This window comes from Emydura macquarii, unplaced genomic scaffold (genome assembly GCF_026122565.2).
Source record: "Emydura macquarii macquarii isolate MOO-44397 ecotype Brisbane River unplaced genomic scaffold, CSIRO-AGI_Emac_v2 contig_968, whole genome shotgun sequence".
NCBI lineage: Eukaryota > Metazoa > Chordata > Testudines > Chelidae > Emydura > Emydura macquarii.
The window spans coordinates 2,110,105-2,130,193 of record NW_027131105.1 but is presented as its reverse complement, the minus strand read 5'-3'; the positions used below and the strand labels follow the sequence as shown (position 1 = coordinate 2,130,193).

Sequence of the window (20,089 nt, the reverse complement as noted above, 5' to 3'; positions counted from 1 at the left end):
GCCTTCATGAAATTTCAACACATGAAACATTTCCTGGTTCAATAAATGGCATTTCAGTAACTGTTTTTAAATTAACTTTTGTCTGTTTGACATACAGTAAATATATCAGCTAGGGGGGCGGGGGGGAACAGAGAGAGAGAGAGAATACTGTCTGTCAAGGCCTGAAAAGAAGCAGAGAGCAGGAATCTAATGCTTGACTTCCTACAGATCCTGAATCCCAACAAGCTGGATTTTAATTCTCTGGGCAGCAATCTCACTCAGTGTTACCTCTCCCTCTGATTGGCTTGACACAACAGCTGAAGCCACAACAGAGTCGGAAAGCAAGGATGACTGGTATGAAGACAAGGATTATTGTACTATAGCAAATGCTGTGTCAGCTGTGCATACAGATCAGTTCTTCCCCAGCTGCAGAAACCAACATTTTTTTTTTTTAAATTAGTGTTGTGTAGGCTGCAGCGCCTGTCATGATAGCAAAATATTAATATATATGCTGTAACTACTCAAATTAAAAAGAGGCTTCTTCAGGCCAGATGATGCATTTGAACAGATTATCTTTTTTTGTAAATATATAAGTATTTCAGAGTGTAATTCTACCATGGTTACATTGAGAAGTCCCACAGACTTCCATGGAATTATGCAAATAAGGTACTACAGCATGCAACATGAATGGGGGAACAGAATCAGGTCTGATAATAAATAAATGAAATTTCACAGGGTATCAAGGGCTTAAGTTTTAAAAAAAAGTCAAATAGATAACAATTAGTCATGTCTGAAAGGAAAAATGTCTGTTTTATAAAATGACTTGATTTTTTGTTGTACTTTCTGTATGGCCTCTAAATATCCTTTTGATGCACATGCAACATCCATTAGTATTAACATGCTTTGCCAATGCTCACAAACTAAGGCGAGAAATAGACCCTACATAACGCCAACTATCTTTCTCTATGAAAATATCCAGAATGTTAAAAATTGGGCTTATAAAATCATGAACTCTTTTTTCAGCATAAAAATAGGTTATAGTTTCCTTTTAATAATAAACGTTTTTGTTTGGTTTTTAAATTTGAAGTGTGATGTAAATTCATTGCTAAATTAAACTTTTTAGAAAGTTGAGAAACCTAGGTTACAATTAAATCACAGCCTGTCTAACTTTACCAGAGGTGGTAGTGTGCTTTTAAGCCACATAATTTCTGTTGACTATTCACAACAGCTAACGAATAAAATAAATAGATAGATAGATAGATAGATAAATGAAATGAAAAAATACAGCGTTGGCATCAGTACAGAAGATGAGCTTTACAGGGCAGTAATTAGGCTTTTTGGGGAGTTTTTGTGGTACCTCCAGGCACTACTAGTCCATGTGTTGTCTCTGTTTGAACTGGCCAAAGCTGCAGTATCAGTTATTTAACCTTCACCATCTTCCTTGGAGGCTCTGGCAAGCTCTTTTAAGATGGATATTTTTAGTTCTTAAATCTGTTACAGCTAGTGTTTCTAAAACTGTTATGAGCTTTTGTTTTGTTTCCCACCTTGTTTGTGCTTACCTCTCCTTTGAAAAACAGTATGATGGGTTTTTTTTGTTATTCTGTCCTAGACTGGAACAAAAGGCTATGTTGCCTCGTTAAAAAGGACATAAGATTATAGCTCAAAATGTTGGGTGAAGGGAAGGGCTTTTGTCTTATTTTCTATTGCCTTTTGTGGGGAAGATACAGTTACTCATTGAGGGTGCCATTGAGATCAGTGGGCATTTTGCCACTGGCTTGAGTCCAGGATTTGGCCTTGCGGGCAAAATTGTCCTCTGCAATCCACATGGTAGTACTTGGCTTTGGTATTTTGATATCCCTACCTATGTAGATCTTCCACAGATGCCAGCAATTGACAAATCTTGTCTTAAAACATCCTGTATCAGAAGGTTTTTGTTACTGTTAATTTCTGAGAAACATGCAACTCTTTCTGGGTTTTTCTTGAAATAATTCTTATTTAATAAAATGAGCTGATTTATGACATTGCTTTGATGTGGTTTTGAAGGTTGCATATTTTGGTTTTAGTAGAAACAGCTGAATTTGTGAAAGAGCTTTCTAAGAAAAAGAAAATGGCCAATATTTCTTTTCTGGATCAATATCTTTGTCAGTACCCAGGAATGATTTTGTCATTCACAAGGACTTTGAACTTTGTGACATCACAAATTTGAAGGGAGATTAGCTGAGCAGTTTGTTAGCATTGTTGCTGCTTCCGGGAAGAAAAAAAATAAACCATTTCCCTTAATATAACTGTCCATTTCATTTACTAGCATATTTCAAAACAGAAATAGGAATGAATTAGATTCTCATCAGTTGTAAATGTTGCTAATAAAGTCTCTGAGTTCAGATTTGTTATCTCTCCAATTGAAAATGGATTGGAAATATTGTAATGAGGAAAGAAATAGGTATTAAAGAAGTCACCAACATGAAATATCTATACGAAGAGTTCTGTATTTTAAAAGGATACGTTTAAAATTTTTCACATGAAGTAATTTGAGAACCCAATGCATATATCAGAGCTTTAATGAAAGAGACCTCCTCTTTCTCAGTGGGAAGCACCACAGGTATATAAATCTAAGCCAAGTTGGAAGCAGTTGGGTGCACCCTTTTTTCAAAGAAATACTTGTTACAATTGTTATGCAGTGTGACATAGCTTTGGTTAACTTTCAGCCTCATTTGTGTGTATTTAGGATAATTGTGGTTTGACTTGGGATTCAAATAAGAAGTTTTGTAGTGATGATAAAAACACCAAATCATACATGAGAACTAATTTCTTAGTTCCTATGTGGCAAAAACAACAAGAGTCCTGTAGCACTTTAAAGACTAACATTTAATTTCTGCAGGCATAAGCTTTTGTGGGCTGTAACCCACTTCGTCAGATGTAAGTTCCTATGTGGAATGCCTAGACTTCGACCTGAACATTTTTTGTCACTCTAGTGCTTTTCCTAGGCGTCCTCTTGAGAGGATCTAACCAAAGCAGATGCTTCTGCAGCTGCTATTACGTTTCTCTGCACTACTTCAAGTCAGTTCCACTAATGGCTTCTGGCTGCATAGTGCTTTCCCTGAACCCGGTGTGAGAACTTGAATCCGTTTCAAGGCAGCATCTATAATTAGTAGAAGGTGTTGATTTTTTTTCTTTTATTTTTTTATTATTATTATTTATTTATTTTTTTTGGAACACATAGAGCATGACAATATGTATTTGATTCAAAACTGATAGGCAGTTCTTCTCCCCTCCTTGATATTCAGACACTGGGTAATATTTGTTTTTAAAACTAGGACAGATACCTTGCAGTGGAATAATTTTATAAAGCGGCATTCTCATATAAAAGTTTAATTGTTTTGATTTGCATTTAAACCCTCTTCACAAGTCTTATAACAGATTCCTCAAGTGCTTAGATATTCCAGTTCTGGATGTTTTGGTAATGCTCATGGATAGAAGTGTAGCTGGGACAGGAACAAAGAGTAAGATTGTAAAATTATTTTCTGTTCTGTATGACTTTTAATGTAGTATGTTTCTCCTGGGGAGGGATGGTTCGAATGGATTTGGGGAGGAAGTAGAAAAGATTTGATTAAAGAATTTCCCAAAATTGGCCCCTGAGGAAATAGCATGCGACTTCAAAGTATATAGGGACAGAACAAGATGATGGCTTATCCTTTTTAGGTATTTATGGAATCACAGGACTTGGTAGTTTAGGATATTAGAGGCTGTGTTTTCTAGTGGCTAAAGCAGGTAAATAAACATCAGGAAAGCTGAGTTCTGTTTCCAACTCTGCCAATGACTTGCTTTATAACCTTGAGTAAGTCACTTAACATTCCTTGTGAGATATTTATAGCTTTGAGATCCTTGAAAGAAATGCACTATATAGAAGCAAAGCATTATTGTTGTTGCAATTATATATAGAGGCCTGCATTTCTAGGTTATTAGTCTGAATGCAGCCTATGAAAGTAGTGACTGAAAGTTACAATGAGCTGATGGTTGAACAGGACCTGTGTTAAATGAGGTCAGTGATCTCCACCCAGTTTTCAGTGACCAACTATCCAAAATATATATTTAAAAAGGGTACTAAAATGGTTCAGATTGGCAATCTTGGTAGAGAGGCCAACAACTGTTTGGTCCTCATGGGTAATGAACTTCTCTTGTCTCTAAATGGTTCCTACAGACTAGAGTTGAGGCTTATGGAGGCAGCTTGCATTGCCACTGCTCATGTTGTACTTGTTCAGTGATAATCTAGCAGTGGATATGCATGTATCATGAGCGCTGAAATTAGACTTTAAAAAGGAATTTCTAGAGCAACATCTCCATGCTAATGACTACTGTAATATATATCTAGAGGGGAGTTTTTACTGACTGCATCTTTCAAGCTTGGTCCAATTGCACATTGAATCTTGGGAAAAATAAAATCTGCCTACAGTGAGTTTTGCTTCATACAATCTCAGTACAGTTCTTACTGGTTTATTCACAGAAATGTTTCCTATTGCTTCAGCTGGCATATGGACTTGAACAATGAGGATCAACTCTCAGTTGTGGTAAGGTACAGGGTGCACACACCATGCATCCAAAAACTGAAGAGAGAAAAGAAGGATCTACTAGTTGGTTAAATCTTTTCTATCCAGCCACCAGTTGGTAGACTCAACAGGAAGATTGTAATTCCTGAGGCTATGGTTTGTTTGCATTTCCTTGCAAAATATTTTTGATCTGGCGATAAGGTGGCAAATGGCCTGGTCACTGGAAACTAATATAAATGCTTTAACTCTCACAGTGAAATACATTTCTGGAAAAATGTAGAATCTTAATATATATAAAAAAGTGAGAAACTCAGGCATAAATATTTCATTAGGTTTTGTTTCAATTCAGATTGGGCAGACTGCCTGGAGTCTGGACTGCCATTCCTGGCAAGTGCTGTTTAATCCCAGCCATGCTTTAAAAATTGTCTGCTTCCTATAGAACAGAATATGAGTACTGTCATGAGCGATGGTTTTTCTTTCTGATGTTAACTGAGAAGACAATAAATTGGCTTGTTTTCACTTTCTATTCATAATACTCATTCACACCTTTAACACCTTAGCAACTAAGGAATTTACTGTGCATGCCTTAGTTAAAATTCATGTTCATTTGTTTTTTATGATTACAAAAAACTATGGCAAAATGTCTAAGACCAGAGATCCAGCTGCAATGAAAGCAGGGATTGCTTCACTGGGGTGGGTAAAATGGGGCCCAGCTAGGGGCCATCCTTCTCCCTTGCGCTCCCTTGGACTCAGAACTGTGTAAGGGAGAACTGTCCACCAGATTCTGGGGGCACTAGGATCCAGCAACTGTTTGGTCCTCATGGATAATGAACTTCTCTTGTCTCTAAATGGTTCCTACAGACTAGAGTTGAGACTTATGGAGGCAGCTTGCATTGCCACTCCTCATGTTGTACTTGTTCAGTGATAATCTAGCAGTGGATATGCATGTATCATGAGCGCTGAAATTACACTTTAAAAAGGAATTTCTAGAGCAACAGCCAGCAGGAGCAGAAACAGCCAAAGCAGGGACCTCTGGGCATTCCAATCAAAACTGCAGAATATTCTCTGACTGTTTCTGCATTGGCTGATCGGCTGTTTGCACCAAACCGCCCTTTCCCTCCTCACAGTCTCTTCACCTCAACTGCACTCCTCACCTGCCCCTTTTCCCCTCTTCGACCTTTCCCTTCCTCACCAGCCCCCTTCCATTTTCTGTCCATTTAGCTGATCCCCTCCTAACCCACTCCCTCCCACCCCCCAAAAAATGTGGAACTAACCTCAGATAGCAAAACCATGTTAAATCACATTGTTCACTCTGCTTGTGACTTCTACTTCCCTGCCCTGTGTCTATTTTGTCTGCTTAGCCCTTCAAGGCAGGGACCATGTGTTTGTGCAGCGCCTAGCACAATGGGGCCCCACTCTCGGCTGGCCCTTAGGCACTACCGTAATAAACACAACGGATAATATAGTAGGAGTGAGTAGGCCAGACATGAGCAAAAGAACTAGCACAGGCTATTGCATGCCTATAATTTTAGTCCCATTACAAACAAATCTTTGAGTAATAAATAAATAGTGCTGATGTCTCTAATGCATATTGCAATGCAGGATTTTTTAGTGCCTGTTTTTATCCTCACCTCTTGGTCCTCTTTGTACTGCCTAGTCATAAGCCCATTCTAAATAAATCCCTCTGATGAAAAATAAACAGTGAGTTCACGCAGTCTAAGTAAAATATTCATTGGCAAAAATCTCTCAAACTTTTATTCCTCCCTCAATTTGATCAAATAGAGTGGCTTTCCAGTGTGTTTTCTGTTCAAATACTGCATACAGTCTGATTCTGCTATTACACTATTCAGAAACATGATGGATTTCTGTGCTACTTGCTTAATTCAGAATTAAAATCTACAATGTGCTGGATTTCATCGTTTGTGTGGTTACTGTAGCATATGTCCTTATTCCATTAATTTGTTAACACATTATAGTCCTATATGTGCATTCAAATGCTTCTTGACCTGAGGTTCTGGTTTTTATTTTACATTGTCTTGAATACTGAATGTTCCTCTTGCATCTGAGGTTTTTTATTTTATTTTATTTTATTTTATTCTTTTTACACACTGATTTAACTGCTAAGATCACACAGTAGAGATTTTTTTAACGAACCAGTGAGGTGTCTATAAAATAGTAATATTTACCATCTGATTTTTGTTTCTTGATGTTCCTGTCATTCATAGCATGATCTGATGTTTATGAGCGTTAAATATGTCCATCTGCGGGCCCTGTCTTGCAGCCTCTGAAGTCAATGGGAGTTTTGCCATTGATTTCAGTTGGAGCAAAATTGAGGTCATAGTGTATAAATACTCAGGAGAAAGCTTAGGGTTTACTTTTTATTTTCCTAAAATTTTGGGGCAGTCACCAGTCCCCATGTTTGGCCCAATGTGGAAGAAATTTTTGTATTTTTAATTGCTTTTGTTCATATTTTCGTATTGTATGGTATTAAAATAAAGTTAGGTAGGATTTGAAAAGAAGGGGGAAAGTGTGAGGATGCACATGAAAGCATAATAGGACCCTACAGTAATATTAAACATGAAATTCCTTTATTTAAGAATCTTGAAGTTCTTTTTAAACATTAATTAAGTCTCACAACTCCTTTGCGATCAGAAGTATTATTTGATGCAATCGTGTGTAAACTGAGACACAGAGAAGGCAAGAAACTTGCCTAAGATCACACAAAAAGAGTGGCAATGCTAGGATTGGAACCCAAAAGTCTTGACCTTGCTAACCGTGCTCTAACCACTAGACTAGTCCCTCCAGTTGCAGATTTAGAGAAGGCCTAGATAAACTGAATATACAACTGCATTTTTGCTCTTTCTGTTTTTGTTTATCTAAAAGAAATCCCAGATGATTTCTGCCATCAAAATAGTTGTAAAGGATTTTAAAGATTCAACAAACTTTTGTCATTTGTAACATCAATTTTATTCATTGTCGTCATATTATATAATATATTTCTTTAGGCTGAAGGATCCAGTCACACAGTAGCTATTCATCCTTGACATCCAAATAAATTAGTTAGAAAATCAGCTTTTGGCAGCCATTGTCTCATATTGGTATCATTCTTTGATCCAAAAAGAGCAGTCAGTTTTGATTCTGTAGCTGTTAGAATTCAGTGTGCATCATGGGTAATACAGTGTTAGCTGCACTGCGGGCGTGACCCCTGTCTTATTGCCCTGCTGATGAGACAAACAGATCCTACTTGCATTCACATGTCACTTCAACTGATGTATTTTAATAGTTTTTTTTTTTGTTGTTTTTTTGTTTTTTTGAAGTGTGTGTATGTATTGCAAGAAATCCAGGTCTGTACATATGGTAGAGGGAAGAAAACCTCCAAACCCATCTATATTTAATTTTCCATGTCCATTTTTATTCTTTGGAGAAAGGCAAGTTATTTTGAAATGTTGGGGTTTTTTACCTGTAATTTATATATCTGTAAAAACAATTTTAAAACGTTATATCCAATTTGTTTCCACATCTCTCCATGCCTTTCTCTTCACCATCCCTTTGCCCCTTTTCCACTGCCTTCTTTGCCTGGTTGCTATTAAAATCCACTACAATACTTACAAAGGATTTTCTAGGCCCAATGGAAAGCCTTGTGCATAATCAGTGATGTCCATATCGTGAGTTATTCCAAACACTAACTTTCCATTCTTCCAGTCTGTCCACTTCATTCACTCTTCTGTACAGCGCTGGCAGCAGCCTTTTCCTCTTCCTGGCTTGGCATACAACTCAATTGTATCCTTATATTGGAATGATACAGTATCACTGGTGTCAGAGGGTTAGTCTGTCCCTACTCTCCTTTACTGTTTTATGGTGGCAGTAGTGAAGCTATTGATGCTTAACCCCCTAATGTTGCATCTGAGTATTGGGGGGACAGGAACCAGTCCATTAAATCCAGAGTCTCCCCAAATAGACAGGAACCCAGAAGAGTATTTTACTATAAATGGGAAATATCAGCAAGTATAAATAATACAGGAACAGCCCAGTTGGCTAAAGCTAAGCGATGGTGGAAGCACCAAATTAGAATAGACCTATAGTATTAAGCCCTCTTCTCTGCTCACTTGTGCTGTTAAGATGTGATTTTTTTTTTCCAGTTTTTAAGGAACTCTCACTGTGCTTTACAAATGTGAATGTAGTTACTTCCTGTCAGAACTTGTGAAATTATTATTATCCCCCTCTTTTAGAAGGGAAAATGAAGCACAGAGCAAATAAGGTCTACATTTTCAAAAGTGGCCACTCCTTTTGGGGACCTCGGTTTTGGATGCCCAGTTTAAGATACCTAGGCCTGTATCCTCAAAGGTAAAACCAATGGGAGTTAGGAGCCCAACTACTTTTAAGGAGTTTGAGCCTAGAGTTTGATTTTTGGAGGTGTCAAGTTAAGCTCCCATTGCCTTGAATTGGAGTTGCGGGTGCTCAGTAGTTGGAGGTCGGTGACCAATCACTTTTGAAAATTTGGGCTTAAGTAACTTGAGGTCTCCTGATTTCCCGAGTTTACTGTCTTAATCACATGACCATCCTTTCTCCCTTTGTATTTAATCGTGTGTTGAATTGCCATACCTCACAGCAGCGGGGAATAAAGCAGTGTTGGAAATGGAAGATGCCAGACTAGTCCAGGAGGAGAAGACTGATAGGAGGTGGGAACTAAAGCAGGCAGGAGAAGCTGAATGAACCCCAGCCAGTCCTATGCCTCACTGCAGATGTGCTTCTGTGGCACTGGTTAATTGGCAGGTGGCTCCTTAAAAGCCTCCTGCATTCCTTTCCTGATGGCCAGCAGCTGACATATACAGGTCTGCAGCCCAATAATAGTTTGGAGAAAATGACTTTTGCTGTCCTTAATACAGAAATCACATTTATTAAAATATTCATACTTGTGTTGAATGACGTTTTTAAAGTATTAATAAGGAGAGGGAAAGTGTTATTTGCCAGTTGGGTTTTATTTTTATTATTCTGTTTTCACGCTCTCACACACATACCCCTTTAAATTAGTGGGCAAGGGAGGAGGGATAAAAAAAAAGAAAGCAAATATGCAGTGTAGATCTGGCTTGCTTACTTGAAAAGTCTCTCCTACATTGTGCAGGAGGCTGCTTGTTGTAAAAGATAATTACTTCCCTGCTGCTTCAAAGGTCAGGCACGTGGTAGCAGGGAGTGAGTTTACAACCAAAATGAGATTAGCCACACCAATCATTCAGGGGTCACATTCACTGCTGGGAAAAAGCAACCCTAAAATATAAAGAGGGAAACCGAAAACGTTTCAGAAAATCAGTGGCTTGGCTGGAAAAAACAGTCTTTCAAATCATTGCTGCAACTTTTATTAATGGCATTAAAGGTCATTAAGAAGCCATGTACTGAAGGAATCATTATTAAAATGTCAATGTGGTAATCATCACAGTAGAAGGATTATTAAACATTTTACAATTTAAGAGGGGAGGAGGGCAAAAAATATCGTCCGAGCTAAGAAAGGAAAAATATTAAAACCTTGTGACATTCTGGTGTTGCTTGTCATAACTGGAGTATAAAACAAAGTTAATGTGCTTGTACTGAAACTACTTAGATTTTAATTAGGAACTTACTAGGTACAAAGAAATGCAGTCCAACTGGAAAAATACTGCTTAGCACTGAAAGCAGCAGTGTGGTGCAGTTTGGTAAGGAAATCCTCAATGGAATTTCATTAAGATGGAAACTGTAGGTGTTCTGAAGAAAGATTTTTTTTTTTTTTTTTTTGGGATGGCTTCATATTTTTATTGTCAGTTGCAAAATTTGGGATAATTAATCTTTTTAAAATTGAAACTCAGCTGTATTTTAAGAAAAAGGGATTTAGTTTCCTGTCAGCTTTCTTTTCAGAAAAAGTGATTTGTATATAGACAAATCTTTCCAGTTTGTATGTCTGAAAATACCTTTTTTGGGAGAGTCACATTTTGATGGAGCAAGGAAAGAGGAACTGCTTTCAGTTTTAAATGTTTGTATAAATATTTTGAGAAATCTAAGCCTTTTTTTCCCCACTTGCATAAGTACACACTGTTCAAGCCAGAAAAGTTTTGACAGTGTTAACCTTGATCTGTTCTGGCACTGCAATCCACTGAAGAATGTTCTTTCAGAAATCATTCTGTACTTTGAACTGCTGAAGGGACTGCTGTGGTGTGTGTCTAACAGGGGCCATAGCATTACATTTTTAAGAGACAACAGAAGAGCTTTTTTATGTTTCTGTGTATGTGAGCTATATGAAAGTAATACATAAGAATATAACCCAGGGTGATGGCACATGGAATTTTATTTCTTGAGAGTTCTGATGTACCTATTCTTAAAACAAAAGGTAGGGAGAGTGTGTGTTTTTGTGTGCGTCCGGGGAAGGGAGTGTTGCTGAGTCTCTTGAAAACCAGGGTACGTGAAAATCCATTTCCTACCAACATTCTGTGTAAGCAGGATACATAAACTTGGAATCTGTCTGTTTGATTTGAGCTGTATGAAAAAGAAATATGGCATCTTGTACTGTAAGAGTTTTCTAACATAAATGAAAAAAGAACTAATGCAATATGCCATTAACGAATAAATGATTCTTCAAGGTAAACTTTGAACAAGATTAAGTTTAGAAAGAATTCTGGTTGTATATCGCATTTTCTGAATTTCTCTTCCCATTGTTCTTTAATATTAGTATTATTTGTATGAAAAACAGAACATTTGTTTCTGAGAGGTCCCAAGAAATTCTATCGTATATTCCACAACTGAAGTTATGGTCCTTTTTATTAGCTAGAAAACTCCATGTCTTGGGCTGTCTTAAAACTGGATTGGACAAAGTTCTACAAAATATAGTGGGAGAATAATTCTGCACTGGCACAGAGATTAGATTACCATTAGATCTTTTTTCCCCATCTTTAATTTTTATGAATACATTATAGCTCACAGGACACAGTAAATTCCAAATTTACTTTGGGTAAGCGGAAAAATAATCTTTTTATGTTGCTCTGAAACTTAAAGATACGGAATCTTTTCTTGTATTTTGTCCTACATGACAAAAAGATACGAATATACATCTGTGATTTCACAATGGATTGAACTGGAAATGAATATGAGAACCTGCTTTTGGAAATATTTCTTTTTGCCTAGAAATGGTCAAGTGAGTTATTCAGAACATTACTAAAAATGGTTACATAATGTTTAATAATACAGGAAATCTCCATTCTGCTGACTCATAAAGACCTTTGCAGCAAAAATAGAAATCTGCTTAAGTAGATGCTAAATGTATGGTATTTAACCTGTCACCTATATGACCCTCCAATATAAATAACTACAGGTGAATTTTAACAAATAGTGAACTAAATCTGGATAATCTGAAGCTAAATATAGCTGTACTAATAGTTAACTGCTGAGATCATTGGTGTACAATACTTACTAGAGACTTCCCTCTCTCCCCCTTCTTTGTTTATCTAGTGTTGAAGGCGAAGCTCCAAGTAGTGAAACTGGCACATCTTTGGATAGCCCATCTACTTACCATCAAGGACCTATAACCCATAGTTCGGCTATAAGCCCAGACCATTACGACCATTCTGCTTACGGGCTGTATTCTGTCTCCCCTGGGCAGCAAAGATCTCGGAGGCCTAAGCTTCAGCACTCAACATCAATACTGCGAAAACAAGCAGAGGAAGAAGCTATTAAAAGGTCAAAATCACTTTCTGAGAGCTATGAACTCTCCTCAGACCTACAAGACAAGCAGGTATTTGAGCTATCTTGTTTTATTTATGAATAAGGCCAAAGTGTCCACTTGCCAACCAAAAAAAAAAAAATCTTTTGGGAAGTTGTGTGCTGCTGATGAAAATGACACATTTTTATTTGTCTGAATCCAAGTTAGTTCATAGCTGGCATAGATGAATATTGCTAAAATTCCATCCCCTCCACTCTGCTTTTTCTTTGGCCCACTGAAGCAACAGCCAAAATTATGTTAATAACAAATATGGTGTTTTCTTTAAAGTGAAAACTTACTTCTCCCAGGGGTTATGATTTCATGCATTTGACTTATATTGTTCATAGCATGAAACAATGCAATTTTTTTTCAATAATATTAGTCATTTCAAACTTGGAATGTCTTTGGTGCTATTGAAAGAAAGAAGAAACGAAAGAGGCTATTTCCTCTATAGTTGAACTAAATTCAAAGTTCCAAATCTTCCGTTCCTCATTTAGTTTTCACTCAGGCAACACTCCCTTTTGATTTCACTAAGACCCGAGTATAAATTGTATATGGACTTCAGTATGTATCCCTAAAAAGGCCTTTATTCTTTTCTAAATTTATGAAATCTCAAATGTGGTTTTAAAACATATCTTGACAGTAGCCTTACCTGGAATGTTAACTTACACATTCTATCCGGTGTGTGTCATTTTTGGACCCATGGTTTCACAATTTAAATTGGGTAAGCATGTGTTTTTTTTACTGAAAGGTTTGTAATGAGGAACACACATGTACATGTGGGTTCTGCTACAGAGATCATGTTTGCCATACACCATTTTGTTTACTGTGAGCTGGAAACTTAAGTCCTATGTTGGTTTGCTTTAATGTTTGCTGTGACAGCCATGATCAGCTGAAAAAACAAAATACATGAACATTATCTAGATGGGACTAGAATTAAGCTCTTTGCCATTTTTATTACAATATGCATGCTGCAAGAGAGATGCATTTATATAGTATATTTCTGGATTACAACTTTACGTGACAGATCATTGTATTATTAATACTGAAACAGACCAATGTTTTCAAATTTAATAATGGTTAAGATTAATTAAATACTATATTTTAGCTCATTTTAAAGTCATATAAGGTATTTGTAGGAATGAAGTTCAAAGGCAGATTCTGGCACATACTATACCTATAAAATTGTTTGGTCAATGAAGCAGAGATTCATTGAGCGTATGTTGGTCTGCGAAACATCAAAGCATTTAAAGCTGAAAACAGAAGAGAGAGTGAACTGCTCACAGCATTTGGTCACATATTGATAGTAAGTGGTAAAAATAAGGACTCTAGTTCGCAATTTATGTAAACATTCAGAAATAGTTTTTAGGTACCATGGAACATCATCATATTGAAACATGGAGGGCTGGATCTTGAGCTGTGCCTAGGAGGTACAGCCCAGGCTTGTGGCATAAGAGTGGCATCAAGCCAAATTCTGAGTCTGGCTGGGGGCATATCCAGTCTGTGGTGCAAGTTAGAGCAGCCACAGGGGTTGCTCTAATTTATGCCAGCATTGAATGGCCCTTTATGGGCCTCTTTGCCAGTCCAGTATAGCTGGAGTGCCATACCCCTCCCACCCCAGGCACAAATCTACACCGGGGCTGCACACAGAGCATATGTATAGAGCTCTAGACTAGCTGAAGATGCCCCCTGCACTGCAGATATTCCGCAGGATGTAATTTCATCTGCCCATTTTATGTCGTCTTAATGGAGAATCGGAGCTGCAGCACCTTATGAAGCGTGCATTTGGCCTCGTGGACATATACTAAAAGGTAGTAACCCTTCAGAACAATATAAACACGTGGCACATCACTTCTCTGGAAAGCTTTAATTGCAATCATGAGAATTATTTAAGATATTGGCAAATATAGGCAAGGGTTTATCAGAAAGCAAGATTAAATATTAGAAAGATATTAGAAAAGGTAGCCACAGGGCTAGTGAGTGATTATCTGATTTTTTTCCCCAATACTTTTCAATCAAGAAGCCCAACAAAAAGAAAGTTGATCATGTTGGTGGCATCTTCTGGATTTGGCTCAAGGATGATAATCTTAGGATGTTTTAAGGAAAAACAATCCTTGCTAAATCTTGGGAAAATATATTTTATGAAATGTCAGCTTTAATTTTACTGTTCCATTTGAATTGACAGTAGTTTCTAAAGAAAACTAAAATTATGAATTATTCAAACAGTGTTTTGAGATTAGTGCAACTGAATATTCTCCCATATGCGTAGCTGTTGCTGGATATCGTAATATATGTATTTTATAGGAATGGATTGGTTATGATAACACTAGGTCATAATAATTAGCATTCTTCAGAACATTTTTACCAACATCCTCACAGGATCTTTGTGGAGTAGATAAGTCAATGTTATCTCTGTTTTGCAGATGAGAAAATTGAGGTAGAAAGTTTATGTGACTAGTTAAAAGCCAGGTTAACTAAAATACACCCGTTTCATTGCTTTTTGAGGTTGCTTAAAATAGTTGCAGGCTATAAAAAGTGAGCAAGAAAGTATCTTTAGCACACTACAGCTGCAACCAGATGCCCCAGAATGGCTTGTCAGGAAAATATACATTCTTTATGGCATATTTGTGTAGTAGATGTATAAATAATTTGGAAATGGTGTTGTTCTTGCGACTATTCTTTAAAGGACCACTCAAATCATTTTATGTGCAATTATAAAGTTGATCTGTTGTCTGAGTTTTTATTTTTTTACATGTTGAATATTAGGTTGTCTTTTGAAAGCTCTATATATGTATAACTAAAATATATAATTTTTGTGGTATTTATAAAGAGCTATCTAAGCATAAGTGGCAGCTAGTAACTTTTAGTGAGTCAATGCATTATACAATACTTATTTCTTCCCTTTCTAGGTGGAAATGCTAGAACGGAAATATGGGGGCCGTCTCATAACTAGACATGCTGCTCGTACTATTCAAACAGCTTTTCGCCAGTATCAGATGAACAAAAACTTTGAACGGCTTAGAAGTTCTATGTCTGAAAATCGTATGTCAAGACGCATTGTGCTGTCCAATATGAGAATGCAGTTTTCCTTTGAAGGACCTGAGAAAGTCCATAGCTCCTACTTTGAAGGGAAGCAAGTTTCTGTTACAAATGATGGATCAAAAATAGGAGCCCTTGTCCAGTCTGAATGTGGTGACCTTGGGGAATCAGCTACAATGAAATCTCCAGCAGCATCCACTGATTTTGCTGATGCTATAACCGAACTGGAGGATGCTTTTTCAAGACAGGTCAAATCTCTTGCAGAATCAATTGATGATGCACTAAATTGTCGTAGTCTACATTCTGATGAAGTCCAGGTTCCTGATCAAGTCAGAAGTCGTGAAATGGAGAGGGATAGTTGTAGTCAAATTAAGCCAGCAATCCATAATGTGGATCCCAGGAAACTTGATGAGATGACTGCATCGTATAGTGATGTTACATTATATATTGATGAGGAAGAACTATCTCCACCTCTTCCCCTTTCCCAATCAGTGGACAGACCGTCCAGCACAGAATCTGACTTGAGGCTTCGGTCAATGAACTCTTCTCAAGAATACTGGTCCATGACCCACAAGGATGATAAGATAGACACTGATACAAGCTGCAGGAGCACCCCTTCGCTGGAATGCCAGGAGCAAAGGATGAGAATGGATCATCTGCCACTGTTAACTATAGAACCACCTAGTGACAGTTCAGTGGATTTAAGTGATCGCTCAGAGAGAGGCTCATTAAAGAGACAAAATGCATATGACCGAGGAATCACTAGTCAGCAAGGAAGCCCAAAACATATCCCACATGGTATTCCTACCAAGATAATATCTCGAGAAGAACAGGAGCCTAGACACAAACCAAGGGCCATTGATAGTCACTTAGCTATTAATGGCACAGCAAACAGGCAAAGTAAATCAGAGTCTGATTATTCTGATGGTGACAACGACAGCATCAATAGCACTTCCAATTCTAACGACACAATAAATTGCAGCTCAGAGTCCTCTTCTAGAGACAGTCTAAGGGAACAAACCTTAAGCAAACAAACATACCATAAAGAAACTCGTAACAGCTGGGATTCGCCTGCCTTCAGTAATGATGTTATCAGAAAACGCCATTATAGGATTGGTCTGAACCTTTTTAATAAGTAAGTACAATGCTGTTCTGTTTCCCCCCATTATTTGGTAATATTTCAGTCCCTCAAATGAAGGAATATATAATTTAGAATCAGAGGATGAATAAGATTGATTTATGATAATTGGTTTTTTCAGCCAAAAACAACCCCCCCAGACCTTCCACTGGAGGAGTTTTAAGTAAGAAGCAAAAAGAAAGCAGTATATGTTCATAGAAATCATAGCAGTTAGATATGGAAATGGGCCAGTTAGATCATATAGCTGTTCCCCTTGTCAGTGCATGATTGTTCTATGTGGCATGTTACTGGTCATCATGAATAAAGCTGACATCTTAGCAGTTGCATATGCCATGGCTAATGATTGAAGAGACCACATGACAAAATAAACCTCTAGCTTCTGCAAAACATGGTTATTTCACCCTGTCTGGGTTTGGTGGCTGTAGGTATAATAGAATCAACTTTTCTTTCCATGTGTTTGTATGTGGATGTTATAAACTTTGTCACCCATGCATTTAAAAAATGAGTGAAATCCTGGCACTATTAAAAGTCAATGGGAATTTTTCTATGACATCAACAGAGCCAGGATTTCACCCAGTTAATTTTATCAAAAGGGGCACATAATTTATTGATTAACATTTGGGCAAAATAAATAGAGTAGATGTGTAACTGTCAAAGTATGCATATTTACGGTCAGATGAACATTTATTTTCAATTCTAGCAAAGCATTTGTAAAAATAAGTTTTGTAAAATAATCACCTGTCTCTCTCATAACTTTTTGATATTTTATTAAATGATACATTTATTCACTTGAGACCATTGTGTAACCATTAAAAGCAACCATGCAGATGGTACAGGGTAACAAATACAACTTTTTAAAAATTCTTTGTCTTCAAATTGCTGGATTTAAACAGTCAGATCTAATTACAAGTAATGTAAGGTCAGAGCAGTGACAGCAATAGAATTTTTAGATTCTATTCTTGGCTGTGTTATTGACTTTGCCGCATGGAAAAACGATTTGTCTCTATTTCCCCATCTGTACAATGGGTATAATTACATTAGTCACAAACTTGTTCTGGGCTTAATTAACATCTATAAACCTCCTCTGTATGTTTAGATGAAGGGTGCTGGATAAGTGTCAAGATTCATTCTTCTTATCCTTTTAAAAGCATCGGCAGCCATGGTGCTATTGGTAGGAGTGTTAGGAATTCTTCTTGAAGTCTTGCAGAACCTTTTTTGTGAGAATTGTGCAGCTTCTAATGAGCTACTAGGTGTTTCACAAAGCGCTTTGTAGAGCTCACATTGCAATTTTATGCAAGTCCCTTCACTGCTACTCTTCATCTGCCAGCATTGTAATTTGTTTTATTTGGATTAGTAAATCATCAGTTCATCTATTATATGCTGTAACATTGCAAATCATGTAAATCTGTTGATACTTTCATTTGTGGCTATATATTATAACACTAAATATGGATCAATCAGGTCTGACTGTAAAAACCCTATGTTTTTTTGTTTGTGTTTTTTTGGGATCTTGGCAAAAGGCATTAATGGAGCCTTTAACTCACTGGTATCCTGTGAGGGTAAGAGTTTTTGCAGGCGTTTCCTGCCTAGAAAGTGAACTGGGGGAGAAAGGCATTTCCATTTTCTATTTCTAGAATATCTTCAAAGATTCTAGTTGATTGAAAAAGGAGAGAACAGTAAAACAGTTTGGAGGACCTTTAAAAGGCCTAATGTTGTTTTGTATTTCTGTCTAGTCATTAGGCCCTGAGTTTCCTGTGGTCCTTGAGCTGCAAGCCTGACATACAGTCCTTTTGGTGGGCTGTGGAAAACAGAGTTAAGAGAAGGAAAAAAGTACCCAGGAAACATGCACAAATGAATGATACCATCTGGAATTGTCAGCTGCTCCCCAGTCACATGCTGCCCTGTCAGTATGAAGCTGACAAGGAAAAAAAGTCCCCAAAACAACATGTACAGAACAGAAAGGAGGAGACTGTTCTTCAACAGACATTTAAATGATCTTGTTGCATTGTTGGTTAGGCAACTGAAAGGGATAAAGAATGCTATTGAATTTGCTGTTGAGTTGGTGAGATAGTTTTTGGTTTTTTTTAATCCTGTCAATGGCAAGTCCTCAGAACAATCCAGGTTGTATCTTTGTGTGTGATTTTTGTTGTTGTTGTTGCGTGTTTACTTGATCTTCCCATTTGAGATCCTGTGTTGTCACGTGGCTGCTAAGTCTTACAAGCTTGCACTGAGTCAGCCGATAGAACGCTGGCCCAGACAATGCCCAGTTTCATATGGATCTTGCTTTGCACCAGAGTTCTTCATTGAGGCCCAGGGGATTGTGACATTCCATGTGAAGCCCTTGCTGCTCCTACTTGCTGTCTCACTTTCAAGAACAGCACTGCATCTGATAGAGCATAAGACTTTAACACTTGTGAACAGGTGGTGGGAAAACCACTTTTAAAGAATGAAGTTCTGTATCCTTAAAGTTTTAATAGAAAACTACTGACAAGGGAACCTATGGGACTGGTATTGCTTTGGGGCAATTGCTTTAGGACACCTGTAGGTAGCACTCACAGTGGTTTACAAGTGAAATTCCCTTCACTGTAAAGAATCCTTCTGCCCACTTCTAGTTATATTGCTTTGATGCACTGTATAGTGTATCAGTTTGAATTAACTTTTGAGTTACCGTCAAGTAATGTTGTGAGTATATTGCTTTTAGTGCATAGGTTTGTCATGGTATTTTATCTGTCCAAAGGTAATTTAAAAAATAAGTCACATCATCTCTGTATGTCTGTTTCTCTAGCAATAAGCTACACTGTACATCCAAGTAGATCAGGGGAGGTTTAAAAATTCCACTGCCCATAAATGGCTTCAAGGCCACTTAACTGAAGAAGTCAAGGATTCAAAAAATCTTCATCTGACCGAAGACTCTGCAGGGATGGTGTTTAGAGCTACTTTCATTTTATCTTCTCATTGCCATAGTTCTCAGAAATAGAAAACTATATGAAAAAAGTAACAATTCCGTTCTTTCTGTATTTTAAATAGAAGGGGATGGCAGTTTTTTTTCTCCAAAAGTATAACAAGGGGGCTGAACCTCCCTTTAGGGGAGGAGATGCCTTGTTACCTAATTGAATGTGATTTTTAGGTATGAAATAGCAAGGGTTTATAATCATGAAAATTATATCCTATGGAATTCCATCTAGATTGGTTGGAATTTATATGCATGATTTTACTTGCTTACACATCTAAGTGATTATTTTCAAAAGCCATAGTGCAGTTTTCTTTCTGAAAATCTTTTGCCAATTTTTGCATGGTAAGTTAGGGTGGCATACGTAAGTGTAGAATGGTTGCTGCTCCAAATTGCTGACTTGTTGGCTGTCTTCTGCAAAATGTTAGCAGGTCAGAGATCATCAGGGAACAGGACGATGGGACAATGGAGAGCTCAGCCATGAATACAACAAAACATCTATTTCCAGGAGTTTACAACTTGGCATAAAATTTGTTTTAGGCTATAATTTGGCATCAGACTAAGAGCAGTTGTTTAATGTTGCTAAAAATACATACATTTTTAAAGATGTTTTGTGGCATCTGCTAGATCTGAACTTCTGTTGTCCCTACAGTAGACAGAATTTCTTTCAAAAAGAAATTCTACCTAAAGCAGCTACTGTGCATACAGATTTTTCATTG

General features: G+C 37.3%; 1 protein-coding gene across 11 annotated transcripts in view; it reads left to right on the top strand.

Moving 5' to 3' along the window:
• IQSEC1 (IQ motif and Sec7 domain ArfGEF 1) overlaps positions 1-20,089 on the top strand; it is a 218,301-nt gene that overhangs the window by 124,907 nt on the left and 73,305 nt on the right. For 9 of the 11 annotated variants that reach the window (XM_067543784.1, XM_067543786.1, XM_067543785.1 and 6 more), the window contains 2 exons: positions 11,994-12,276; positions 15,153-16,417. In XM_067543784.1, the coding sequence (XP_067399885.1) occupies positions 11,994-12,276; positions 15,153-16,417 (1,548 nt within the window). The other 2 variants (XM_067543792.1, XM_067543790.1) reach the window with 2 other exon arrangements.